This window comes from Cannabis sativa, chromosome 2 (genome assembly GCF_029168945.1).
Source record: "Cannabis sativa cultivar Pink pepper isolate KNU-18-1 chromosome 2, ASM2916894v1, whole genome shotgun sequence".
Taxonomy (NCBI): Eukaryota; Viridiplantae; Streptophyta; class Magnoliopsida; order Rosales; family Cannabaceae; genus Cannabis; species Cannabis sativa.
This window is the reverse complement of record NC_083602.1, coordinates 8,309,900-8,324,317: the sequence shown is the minus strand read 5'-3', so window position 1 is coordinate 8,324,317 and position 14,418 is coordinate 8,309,900. Positions and strand designations below refer to the sequence as shown.

At 36.6% G+C, this 14,418-nt stretch overlaps 1 protein-coding gene and 1 pseudogene across 1 annotated transcript; one reads left to right on the top strand and one right to left on the bottom strand.

Moving 5' to 3' along the window:
• The first annotated feature begins 438 nt into the window (after positions 1–438).
• On the top strand, positions 439–4,544 carry LOC133034729 (leucine-rich repeat receptor-like protein kinase PXL1). Its single transcript, XM_061110068.1, is given in 13 exon segments — positions 439–1,203; positions 1,206–1,741; positions 1,743–1,967; positions 1,969–2,049; positions 2,051–2,084; positions 2,087–2,149; positions 2,152–2,306; positions 2,308–2,362; positions 2,365–2,494; positions 2,496–2,523; positions 2,525–2,576; positions 2,579–3,451; positions 3,895–4,544. Coding segments are annotated over 13 exon segments (3,090 nt in total). The 5' UTR covers positions 439–812; the 3' UTR covers positions 4,362–4,544.
• Positions 4,545–4,595: 51 nt separating this feature from the next.
• Positions 4,596–13,635, bottom strand: LOC133034730 (probable inactive ATP-dependent zinc metalloprotease FTSHI 5, chloroplastic; annotated as a pseudogene).
• Positions 13,636–14,418: the final 783 nt, after the last annotated feature.

Here is a 14,418-nt window from a genome sequence, read left to right as displayed (position 1 = left end):
TTATCCTCTTCTAACATGGAGAGATTCTTGTTTTGCAATTTAATTATTTAGATCAGTATAAATCAACCCAATAAACAACTTAAACCAAAATTCTTTACCCAAAAAAATGTCTTGATGGTTGTTTTACAGCCAGTTTTATACACAAAAAGCCTCCATTGAGTTACTAATTTCTTGAAAAGAGTTTTTATGGAAGAAATGAATTAATTAAGGAGAAATGTTAAAAGGCAACCCTCCTATAATGTGTCATAACCAAATAAGTCTAATTCCTTTTTCAGTGTACCCAAGAACTTTGTTCTGTGCTATTTAAAATGGAAATAAGTTGTGTGTGTGAGAGAGACGTACAGTACAAATTACTCTTTCAGCATAATTATGTAAAAAGCATCCATTTGGTTAATACCCAATACCCATATGGGTTGACCATTGATAAATTATACAGGTAAAACATAAGAATAATAAATCAGTCACTGAAAACACATTCTCTCCATGTTTTGCTGTCTGGGAGATTTTCAATAAGTCCAAAGCTTCACAGTGATTAAGTGCAGATAATTAGCTGGTTCAGATCCCAAGAACACACGTATCTACAAAAGTACAATAAGTTTATCCCCATTTATTATTGTTATTATTATTATTATTATTATTATTATTATTATTATTATTTTTTATTCCCCAGCCAAAATACATAAAACTGTTATCTCACTCTCTTCCTCTTTTTATTAGTCATCATACAAAGACACCCTCTTGCCACTACCACAGAAGATAGCCCAGACATGCTACTACACATCTGAAAAGAGCAGAGCCAGAAGAACAACACAATGCCAAAGTCCCTGTTGTTCTTCTATTGTTTCATTGGTCTCTCTCTTGTCTTTGTTCTGGAGGCTCAGACTCTGCCTAATGAAGAATTGTCAGTCTTGTTGTCCATAAAATCAGTTTTGGTTGATCCAATGGATTGCCTTAACGACTGGAAGAAGCCGGTGAGCAAGAACAGTTCACTTCATTGCAACTGGACTGGAGTTTGGTGCAGCTCCAAAGGCTTTGTGGAAAAGCTTGATCTGTCCAACATGAGCCTCAGTGGCCATTTATCGGATCACATTCAAAGCTTGAGCAGCCTGTATTCTCTTAACATTTCCTGCAATGAGTTTGCTTCTCATTTGCCGAAATCTCTGTACAATCTCACCTCATTGAAGACCATTGATGTGAGTCAAAACTCTTTGTTGGCAAGTTTCCAACAGGTCTTGGAACGTCTGCCGGATTGACTTATGTTAATGCGTCGAGCAATAACTTCTCCGGCCTTCTTCCAGAGGATCTCGGCAATGCAACAGCTCTCGAAATCCTTGATTTTAGAGGAAGTTTCTTTGAAGGTTCTATTCCAATCTCATACAGGAATCTGCAGAAGTTGAAGTTTCTAGGCCTTTCAGGTAATAATCTGACTGGAACAATCCCACGAGAGCTTGGGGAACTCTCATCATTAGAGACCATTATTCTTGGATACAATGATTTTCAAGGTGAAATCCCAGCTGAGCTTGGAAACCTTACAAGTCTTCAGTATCTTGACTTGGCAGTGGGCAATCTCAGTGGTCAAATACCACCTGAGATGGGTAAGCTGCAGAAACTTACAACAGTTTTTTTATACAGAAATAAGTTTCAAGGAAGGATCCCACCAGAGATTGGCAACATAGCATCGCTTGTGTTTTTGGACCTTTCCGATAATCAGATTTCAGGCGAGATACCAGGAGAGCTTGCAAGAGTTGAAGAATTTGCGGCTGTTGAACTTGATGTGCAATAATCTATCTGGTTTGGTTCCTCACAAGCTGGAGGAGCTAACTAAGTTAGAGATTCTTGAGCTGTGGAAGAATAACTTAACAGGTCCTTTGCCTATGAACCTTGGAAAGAACTCACCTTTAAAATGGTTAGACGTGTCATCAAATTCATTATCAGGTGAGATTCCACCAGGTTTGTGTGACTCCGGTGAATCTCACTAAACTCATCCTCTTCAACAATTCATTTTCGAGTTTAATCCCGTTAGGTCTTTCAACTTGTTTGTCCTTGGTCTCGGGTTCGAATACAACATAATCTCATTTCAGGGACTATCCCGTTGGCTTTGGAAGCCTACCAATTCTCGAGCGGCTAGAATTGGCCAAAAACAATCTCACCGCCATATTCCATCAGATATTGCTATGTCTACATCGCTTTCTTTCATCGATGTCTCTTGGAACCACCTTGTATCATATCTTCCTTCTAGTATTCTCTCCCTCCCAAATCTCCAAACTTTTATGGCCTCCAACAACCACCTGGAAGGCAAAATCCCAGCACCAGCTTCAAGATTGCCCTTCTCTCTCAGTCCTTGATCTTTCAAACAACCGGTTCTCGGAAAAATTCCAGAGAGTTTAGCTTCTTGTGAGAAGCTCGTCAATTTGAACCTACATAACAACTCTTTCACTGGAGAAATCCCGAACCCAATAGCCACAATGCCCACCTTATCCATTCTTGACCTCTCCAAATTCTCTTTCCGGTGGAATACCGGTAGGACTTTGGAAGCTCACCGGCCTTGGAAATGCTCAACTTGTCTTACAACAACCTCGCAGCTCGGCACCCACCAATGGCATACTAATGACCATCAACCCCAACGACCTTATAGGCAACCAAGGGCTTTGTGGTGCCATACTTCCACCTTGCCCAAGAAGTTCTGCAACAAAAAAGGGGCAAGCGAAAACTGTTCACATCAACCACGTCGTCATTGGATTCATTGTCGGAATATCAGTGATTTGTTCTCTCTTCCTGACCTTCTTTACAGGGAGATACGTGTACAGAAAATGGTATCTCTATAACAGTTTCTTGGGAGACTTTTTCTACAAGGGAAACGATGAATGGCCATGGAGACTTGTAGCTTTCCAAAGAGTGAACTTCAGTTGTTGCGACATCTTATCAAGCATAAAGGAGTCAAACATAATAGGAATGGGAGGTACCGGGGTGGTTTACAAGGCCGAAAGCCACGGACCCAATTCGAGTGTGGCTGTAAAGAAGCTATGGAGGTCGAGTTCGGACATGGAAAGCGGCGATGACCTACTGGGCGAAGTAAATCTTCTGGGCAGGCTTCGACACAGAAACATCGTACGGCTACTGGGTTATCTCCACAATCAGACAGAGGTGATGATGATCTATGAGTTCATGCCGAATGGGAACCTTGCCACGGCCCTCCATGGAAACCAAGCTGGGAAATTGTTGGTGGACTGGGTATCGCGCTATAATATAGCTGTTGGGGTGGCCCAAGGCTTGCATTATCTCCACCATGATTGCCACCCTTCGGTGATCCACCGTGATATCAAGTCCAATAATATCTTGCTTGATGCAAATTTGGATGCCAGAGTTGCAGATTTCGGGTTGGCCAGGATGATGACTCATAAGAATGAGACCGTTTCCATGGTCGCTGGTTCTTATGGATACATTGCTCCAGGTTTGTTATTTACCGTTATTCCTTTCTAGTTAATTTCCTTTTTTTTTTCTTTTCTAATGCTTGCCATAATATAAATTAATAGTAGAAAATACTAGTGTAATCACACGTCATTTTAACTAACTTAGTAGCAGATTAATAAAATTACTTACACTATAAAGTGGTTTTCGAAAATACAAATTAAAATTAATATTTCGTAAATTATATCATTTATAACAATTTCACTATTTGAAATTGAGTAGTAATAACGTGCACAAAATATGATGTACTCTTTAAAATCATGCACATATATTACTCTTTAAAACTATGTAGTAAAAAAATGATGCCAGGTGTATGTAACATAATTCTTTGAAGATTTTGTTATAGTTTAGATATGAAAGAAAAAGCAACATTCATAAATAAAATCTAATAGTTCATTCTTTACTTTTTCTTTTGTTATGTGGCAGAATATGGTTACACAATGAAAGTTGATGAGAAGATTGATATATATAGCTATGGAGTTGTTCTATTAGAGCTTCTAAGTGGAAAGACACCGCTAGACCCTTCATTTGGGGAGTCAGTCGATATAGTGGAATGGGTTAGGAGTAAGATACGAAACAAAAGAACCATAGAAGAAGCTTTGGACCCTTATATTTCTGGACAATGCAAGCATATCCAAGAAGAGATGCTACTTGTGCTCAGAATTGCTCTTCTTTGCACAGCAAAACTTCCCAAAGATAGACCATCAATGAGGGACATAATAACCATGCTTGGTGAGGCTAAGCCAAGGAGAAAAAGCATTTGTCAAGATGTGACATCAAAAGATAAGACTATCTTTACTGCCCCATCACCTACCAGTAACACTACTAGTAGTAACACTAGTAGCCCTCCTGTGGGGTCATCATTTCTCCAAGCTGATGCTTTGATATTTTAGTCTATATTCTTTTTTTTTCTCTTTTTTTTCTATGTAAATCTTTTACATCTACAGTTCTTGATCGTAATAAGTCAGTTATAGATTTAAGACCAGACTCTACTCTAGCAATATATTTTTGTATGTGGGGCAATGAAAGTGTTAATACAGAATATCCAAAATCCTAAGTTTGGATTTGGCTTTGGTTATTTCAGATTTTGATGATCTCTAATTGATGAAGAATATCATAAACACCTCTTCTACCAATGATTTTTATTTTACTATAAATAATTTTAATTACAAAAATAAAAATTCAGAAAAGATAATGGAAGCTCTTACGTAAATGCTTGAGAAGGAAAATTTTCGCCTCTTCTCAACGAAAGCCGATTTACATTGTGTCTTTGACTCTTCAGAAAACACAACTATTTTCAATCAAAGATGTGGAGCTTATTTCAAAGGCCGCTTGCTTCTCTAGACTTAAGATGCTTCACTTAGAAGCGCTGTAGCCAACTTAGTTCCTTCATCAAGAAAGTTGCTAGATGATGGCTGGAAAAAGAAATGGACAAAAATGTTATGAATCTTACAAGGAAGTGTATAAAGTTTAATTCATTCGATTATAAATTACCTCTACTTCCTGAACTTTAGAAAGGAAAAATGGTTCTTTCTCTCTAATCCCACCGTTATCTTCAAGTATTGTTTGCAAATCCTGTGGATACATAAAACATATCTTCTAAACATAAAGGTTTTCTCTTTTGGAATTTCCAATTCCAATGTTTCACGGGTCATTGCACAGAATGTGATGATTTAAAAAAAAAAGGATTGGAACAAATTATTGTTGTCAGATGAAACAAATTATAATTAGTCAAACAGTACTAGATGACTTATATGTACCTTCCCAGTCAAGATTTCAAATTCCATTAACTCTTCAACGATCTTCTCAAGAACCTGACGGTTTTTCTGAAGCATTTCTTTTGCCTTGTAAAATGCTGAATAATACATCTGAAAAATATGTATACAAAACCCCAACAGGAATATATTATTAGAGCCAGGACAGAACTTATAACAGTATCTATTATGTTAGTGTGGGAAAGAAAAGTAACATGCAAGGTGGCTACAAGTTAGTACCTTTTCAATTTTTGTTGCCATTTCGTACTCATGGTTGTTTCCCATACTTAGTGCTGTTTCCTGCGCCAAACACAAAATACAATCTGTCAATTAAGCAGCAAAATGATCAATCTCCCAACCTAAGATTCATGGTTATCGGAAGAAAAAGTTTCCACTTTGCCAGTTTAGACTGCCATAGCAATCAAACCAGAAAAGATGGTTATTTAAATGAGTGATTATATATTCTTCTTTTGCTGTACAGAAGCTTCCCTTTTCATATGAATGCTTCCTAGCTTATTTTCACTCCCAAGAATACATGCCTTCTTAACTTGAATAAGGAATGTTTTAAGAATTCTACAACACAGTTTGAGGCCCAGGAAGGTGAGGACTTGAAATGTAAGTTGATGAATATAGGACACCACATGCTTCACTTTTTTATTATTATTATCACCATATTTCCTCTCTCTCTCTACCTGTCCTATTCATAACCGAATGAAACTCTAGGGGATAAAGAAAGGAGAATACCGCATTAGTATGATAGTATATTGCAGGGCTATCATCAGGTCCCCATCCATATTGAATAACCATTCTCGTAGCTATCTGTTTCAAATGGCCAAAAGGAGTAAGGACGAAATAAAGTTGTAGCATTTTATAAGAGCCATCCAGGTTTCTTGTGTTACAAAAAATTAACATAAAGCATAGATGTTGTCAACCTCCTGTGCTTGTTGAAGTTCTGAGGAAGACAGAAAGTTCTCCTCTCCAAAAGGAAGCAGCATTTGAGATGCAATATGGGAACCAAAACAAAATACAAGTTTCTTTTCTAGGTATGACCGTGACTCAGAATTCCCATTGGTGGAGCCTTCATTTCTTGCTTTAGTGATCTTTGTACACCCAATTCCCTGCAGGTTAGAGTATTAGCGTTCCTCTAGGCGTAATTTACATGCTAACTCTTCACGTTTTTCTAAGTATATATAGAGAAAATCAGCTATTGAACATAATGTTGAATAAGATAACCAAATAATAATACAACAAAGGCACGGAGATACACTACACCCCTAGCAACAGAATCTAATCTTAAGGAGCCTAATTTAACGATTAATCACCTCAAGGTACGGAAATGCACTACAACCATACAGCTCGTATCACCAATAGCAAATAGAGAAGATCTTTTAGATATAAAAGTTAAATTTCTATAGCACACACAATAAATATACTTAAATGATTTAATCATATGAAGTTGCAAAAATGGCAAACCTCCCAAGACAATGGCTCAAGCCATAGATTATCTACAACATCAAAGTTTGGAAGTAGAACAGTAATTAGGCTGCGCCCAGCAGCCCAAACAGCATGCGGAAATTTGGCTTCTCTCGTCCACTGTCATTATGAAACCATAATAATTTAAAAAAAAAAAAGCATTAATCTAGAACAAGGAGCATATACTATGATCCTGAGGAAAATAATAGTATCTTACATCAATAGGGGGGCTGAGAAATTCTATTCCATTGCTTATCTGACCATATGGTTCCATTAGATCAACCACATTTTGCAGATCTTCTTTAGTCAATGTAAGCCCAAGATGATTCACCAGCATTTTGCTTAGCATCTTTGAAAGTTTGGTTCTTCGCACCCAATTAGGAATAATACCACTGAAAGTCTGGAAACATACTAATTTTATTCAACAGATCCAGCCCTCTATAAATATCTTCTTCAAATGATGTATAATAAAAATAAATAAATAATAAACATATACAAAACAAAACAATAAGAAAAAGAGTAAAATATGAAGAGAGAGCTGCATAATGCAAATATATCTAGAAGGCTTCACATTCAAGTTTAGATCAATCAAGTAAATCAAACTCTCAAAGGAACAATGAGACGAAAATTTTGTTCGTACCGCAAACCATCCACAGTAGCTCATAAGTTCATCTGTATCAAGAAATTTGCTCCGGAAAGCACTTCCTTCCAATGCCACTGGGACAAGTTTTAGTTCTATAGGTCGTAAAAGAGCTGTCTTTTCAGCAACCTGAAGGCAAAATATGTTCAGGTATCAAGAGAAAATTACCAACTCATTCTATCAACCATGGAATAAGATAGAGAAAACCGAGCAGCACTCCAAAAATCCATTAGCAATATGCCAAAATAAATACTGTATGATCATCCCTAGAAACCATGGGATTAAGAATTCAATGAAAGTCAAACAAACAAAAGTCATTTAGGAGATTGAAACTACCTTTTTCCAGTCTACAAAGTCAATCAGCTCAGTGTCCATACTCTCTTTTGCAGCAATCTGTAATATTCTCTCTCTTTCTGCTTGCGTTGGTCTTTGAAGATGAAATATTCTATCCATCCGACCAGGCCGCTGCAAGGCCTCATCAACTTGTTGCAGATTTCTAGTCGTGGCCATCAAAACAACCCCATCTTGTTTTTCAAACCTGCAAAAAGGAAAATAATGAGAAACTGCAGAGATTGCATAGGGAGAGCAAACAATGCAGGTTGCTCCATTACTATTAATAATAAAGAGGCAAGCACGGACACGGACTGAAAGTGTGGATAAAATAAAGTAAGGGCATGACTAAGTGGCAAGACTTAGACGCCACAGATCGGATTACGGTAAACAAGAAGTTACCCATCAAGCTCCACAAGAAGTTGATTGATGAAAGCCTCATGATCCTGATTTTTAGTGTGAATATATGTGCCACGAACTCCAGCAAAAAGGTCGAAATCCTCCACAAATATGATTACTGGGGCCTGGAAATGAAATCATAGTACTTAAGAAAAGATAGAGCACAAAACAACCTGTCTCTTATCAAATTTAACAATAAAATAATTTTTTTTTTTGGAACAAACAAAAGCAGTTCCATAAGCAATGGCAGAACTTTTTTTTTTTGGATAGATTTCAATTACAGCGATGGCGAAATTCAGTTCCATATATATTCCACATCATCATTTAGACTCAGTTTTTCAGTTTCTCTCCATCGTTCATACATTCATTGATGCTCAACTTCTTGTAAAATAAGCTGAAAGAGAGAGAGAGAGAGAGAGAGAGAGAGAGAGAGAGAGAGAGAGAGAGAGAAAGAGAGAGAGAGAGAGAGAAACCACGAGGACAGGAATTGAAAGTTTCCCTCTCTATGTTTGGAAATAAAATTATAGGAAGGAAAACAAAAATTCTAAACAATTTTATTTCCTATTTTGGATTCAAACACAAAGTTAGAGAGCAAATTTTTAGAAAAAGTATAGTTAAATAATTTTGTAAAATATTCCTATTTTGTCTAGCAGCCTTCATGTATTTTTCATATGAAGGTTTCTCAGCTGCAGCATCTGAAATTGGAACTAGCCTCTTCCTTTTCAAAGCTAAAAATGTCAATGGTAAGCAAATATAAGTTAAAACTCAAAAACATCATTATTCTAATCTAATCTGTTAATTATTCCTTCAAAATAACAAATAATCTTTCTAAAAGATATGACAAGTCTCCACAATTTTAGAGTATGATTTTTTATTTTTTTTTTTCTTCATTTCCAAAATCTTTTTCAATGTACAAGTAAATATTTCTCTGTTTTTTCTTTCCTTCTTTTTTACTTCTTAATATTGAATCCTCACATACATTTTCACCGATTTTTTTAAAAAATATTGTAAGAAGATAAATGTGACAGTAATAAGAAGATTTTAGATGAGAACCAGATCTCTTGCGGTTTGAAATAGCTCCCTAACATTTGATGCACTTTGCCCAACCCATAATCCTGCTTCCAACTCTTGAGCTTTCACTTCAACAACAGGAACCTTAGCTTCTGCTGCTATAGCCAATGCTAGAGATGTCTTTCCTGTGCCTCTCTCACCAACAATAAGAACTCCCTGCAATATAAGCGACAACCATCTTAGATGCTCATCACATCAGTCACCGCTTCCTTGAACACCTGTGCTAAAACTAGTAAAAACAAATGCATGTACTTAAGCTGAACTTATATTTTTTTTTTAATTTTTTTATTTCTAATTCTTAGACCAAACACTATTAAATAAAGAACTAGAAGAAGAGAAATGTCAGCATGAGCTTCCAATGGTAGGAAACATTTCGAAACCATGCAAACTATATAAACAATAAGCTCACCAAATATTTATATGTATATATATATATATATATATTATAAACACACTCCTATCTTTACTCATCATAGGAGACAGACCAGTGAAAGATATGTTTTATCATGATGCATGCTATATAGGAGGACAATGTGTATACAGTGAAGTTTCTGCAAATATCTTAAGAAGAATATACCCGAGGTGCACGAGCACCCATCTCCTGAAATGCACGAGGATTCTGAAGAAATTTTACAACTTCATTCATTTCCTCTCTCATACTCTCAATACTTGCAAAGTCTTTCAAAGGTATTGGTGGATTTTTTACCCTCTGCAAACCAGAAAAGATTTTTCAGACCATAAAATAAAACAATATCGGCACTATAATCAAAAGAACCTTTATGTGGCAACAATATACCTTCATTTGATCAAAAGCTCGAGTTATAGGATCAAACCCAGCCTTTTTCCTTTGTTTAACTCTCCTCTTTCTATATTTGAGATAATATTTCTGCATAATAGCAGGTAAACAGTAGGATAATGGGATCAGAACAAAGATGCCCAAGCACTTGATCAAGCATAGTAGCCAATAACAATCTTCAGATCTACTAATGTTTCCTTTGTTGCACAATGACAAAAAAAAATAGCAGGGTAAGGGTAGTAAAACAGTTATTTTGCAGTTACTTAAGTTAGTGTTTAACTATGACGGGTTAAATGTAAGAACCTTAGTACGGCTTGAACTTAAATTAGTCATGCAGGAACTTACAATCAAATCATACGGAATGACGAAGAACAGGTCATACACAATATTGTGAATTTATACCATAAATAAATATTTATATAAATTGGGGTAAGGAATGAAGCAATACCATTCTCCCTAATTTCCGAAAGTTTGGATCTTTTCTATATGGCCCAAAACCAAGAACTACTGGGATTCTTCTTTTCAGAAATAGGAGGACATGAAACAACATATATCCATATATAACAGTTCTTATAGTAAACAAGAAAAACCATTGGAAGTCATCTCTCTTTCTGGATTTGTAACTCTTTTCTGCCTCAGATTGCCATTTCAAGTACCATGTTGAGTCAACAGCTTGATCGATTTCCTCAGGCCATGCCATCCCCAGCTTGATTCTTACCTGGAATGAACCAATCAACAATTTCAGAACTTTAAAATAGAGTTAGTAAGTATAACAGAAAAAATAATATGCAAAGATGAAAAACAAAACCCTACAGGGTAAGGGATCACAAGCTCCAGTATAGGAAACACAATTGCCATCATTATGTCATCATTTGCTTCTGTAAAGTTCATAATTAGCCAATCTCTTGCATATGAAACAATTTCTGTCTTCCATAAAGCATTGAAGCATTGTTGAGACAGCCTTAGTGTCAAGAGAAACTGTTGCTGAAGATTCAATTCTGAGAAAAGGGATCCACATCAGGTGAACAGTAGTTGGAATACCATTGGCAAGCATTTTCATATACAGGCCATCAAACCCTCCGAAATCTTCATATAGCATATCAAATTCCTGGAATAGGAATGTAAGTGTATGAGCATATATAAGTACAGAAATTAACTCATAGTGAGAAAATTAACTATGGAACTTACCTTTATGTCAACAAAATAATCTTTGTCATCCCCCTTTATTGCAACATACATTACTGCCCAATCATGCCTAATCCGCGCATGCTCTACAAGTTTCTTTGACACAGCAAAAGGAACAGCAAGTGGATCCATCTCCCACCTCTTTTTCTCCTCATTGTACCAAGTCTTCGACATTACTCTATCTCGATCCAGAAGAATATGTTCCTGTCATTAAAGTACAGTGAAAAAAAAAAACAATTGTAAATAAGCACATCAATTTTCTTAAATTTATATAAAGGCAAGAATTGTAAAGGAAAATTTTACCTGTTTTTCAGCTACATAGTCTTTACCAAACTCAATATTTTCTAACAACTTTTTTTTAAGTTCTGCCTTGGCTTCCTCACGCCATTTCTTCCACCCATGATACAAATGAAGGCTAACAGCTTTAGGAACCATTACTTCTTTGTCTCCAAACATCCACTTCATCTCGATTTCAGGAAAACCCTTCACCACCTCATCTTCTGGGGTAAGCACAACAAAACGTTTTTCATCACCAAACTTCTTCATATCTTTTCTTATACGAGCCTCTACATACTTCTGCATCTCTCTTGACTCTCTAAGTCTTTGTTTTATATGTTGAGCGAAATCACTAGCATTGTTGTCAAAATATGAGCCAAGATCATTATCTTCCAAGACACTAGGCAAAATAATTTGTTCCAAATGATTTCTTTGCACACTTTCTAACTCTTTCTGAATATCAGTTTTAGAAAGTTTGGTGACTGGTGGCGCTTTTGGCACACTGCAACGAAATAACAATAGATACTGAGAAAAGACCAACAAAACTTCATCAACCTCTTTTAAAAATGATATTGCAAGGTAATTCAAATCATGCAGCATTCAAAAAGACAATTGAATCAACAAGAAACATCATCTGTAATTGTTCACAGTATTTTTCTCAAGAGCCATGGGTCTGGAAAGCTTGATGAAGTTTTAAGTTTGTTTTTGTTATATAATTTCGGTATAAATGCCTACACTGTCAGAGCTGACCAGCTTCAAATCCAAATGGCCCAGATGAGTGCCAATGAAAGAGAATAACAATCACAATATGAGATAAATATCAAAAGAAGCATTATAATGCAAGTTTTAATCAAGAAGACAGTGAGCTAGCAAAAGAACCGTGAGTCACCAGATTCCTATTGAGCAAGCAAATAAGAACATCAAAACCAAACCATATTCCTCAGCCAGCAGCACCATAGTGCTGCAGAACAAAAATGCATTCTTTTCATAAAAAGCTGAACTTGGCAAATGCATTCTTCGTTTTAAATTTAGACTCCTGAAGGGGTAAGAACACCAAAAATGCTTTCTTTTCATACTACAAAATACAACCTCTCGTACCTTTCCATACCCTTTCGTCTCATTTCCCGATTAAAACCTTGAACCAACTGCTCACACTCCCTCTCAATGAAACAAAGCTCTCTCACCCCAAAACTCATTGCCGCTGTCTCTTTCCTCAGAATAACATCCTCAATCTCCCCAATTCTTTCCCACATAGAACTATACTCTTGCTCCAGCCGTTTCAAGCTCGCCTCCAACCTCTCCTTCATATCCCCCAATTCTTTATCCACATTCCCCAGCGACTTCTCGTATTCTCTCCTCGTGTTCACCACAGCATCCACAATCTCCTCCGACCGATTCTCCAACTTCTCCTTATCTCTCTTCAATTCCATTAACTCCACATGAAGCCCATTCATGATTCCGTCCTGCAACTCCTCCTTCTTCGCCTTCACCGCCTTCCACGCCGCCTCGACTTGTTTCACATCCCCATTTCCTTTCCTCGCCTCTTCTATACTCCTCAACAGAAACGACACCGTTTCTAGTAATCTCCGCGTGCAATCTGCATACTCATGACTCCTCGAACTCCCTTCATTCCCTTTCTCTTTCTCCTTCTCATTCTCCTTCACCCTTCTGCCCAAAACCTCCGCAACCGGAGCCGCAATGGCAGACACACGAATCCCTCGAATTGGAGCGAAACCGATTGCGAAACAAAACAAAGCCAAAACTATTTTATTTGCCACACATTTAAGCAGTCTTCCCTCTGGCTCCGGAGAATTCAGGCTAGAAGAAGCAACACGTTCCTCTTTCACTACCTGTTCGGAGCACAGTGAGCTACAGCAAGGCTCTATGGAGCTAAATGCAGCAAATTTATACACATGTGGGAATAAAATTAGTTGACGTTTCTGTAATTTGGAAGCGAGAGACTGAGTTCTGATACGGCGAGTTCTTGAAAATGGCGGGAGTGATGAGTTTGGATGCGGAGATGAGAATAGAGGAGGGAAGTGAGTGGGAAGAAGACGAGAGGCGATGATGGCATCCATGAGATTGGAAAAACAGGAAACTAACCATCCGCCATTTCTAGGTTTTGAAGGTCAATTTCATCTTGATTCTAATGCTATGTTAGTCCTCTCTATCCTTGGAAAGAAAGATTTAGAATGTGAGAGAGCACTGAGCAGAGGTTTAAGAGTTTTTTGACGACGACGGAGACTGATGAGGAAGGTTTTCTTCAACGGATAAATCATTAGTTGGCTGTGTTAATGGGCTGGACTCAGTTTCTATTATTGGGCCTACCTTCTCCGGCCCGTTAGAATTTATTCAAAAAAATACCTCTTTCAGTTTTGGGGTAAGTTTAAAAATACCACTTTTATTAATCAATTTATCAAATTTACCTCTAATTTTATATTTATTTAAAACATACCTCTTTTTATATGTATTGTACCTAAAATACCCTCACATAAGAGAGTCACATGGAGAGTATCTTGAAGTAATAAGGGTAAAATTGGTACAATGTTTAAAAAAAGAGGTAAAAATGATAGACTTTTAAAAAGAGGATAAAAATAAAAGAGAACAATATAAAAAGGGTATAGGGTTTAATTTCCTCTTCATTCAATTTTAGATACAACTGTACCAACTCACAATTTTCTTATTTTCTTCGGATAATGGATAGTTTATATTGAAGAATAATATTATAATATAATTTTTTTTTGATAAATCATACAATTTTATTAATAAGAATTAACTAAAATGATACCGCAATCCCATTGGGACATCTCCCTCATTTGGAGACACGATCACGATTAAAAATAGAAAACCGAGTCAAATAATCAATCAATTAATCTCTGGAAGATTGTTTTCGACAAAAAATTAAAATGATAAAATCAATAAATGAAAAAGATTCGACAAGAACATCACGAGCTTTAAACTTAAGAATACTTATATTCGAGTTTCATCTACGAATACGTAGAGAACACAATAGTAAAAATTGTTGC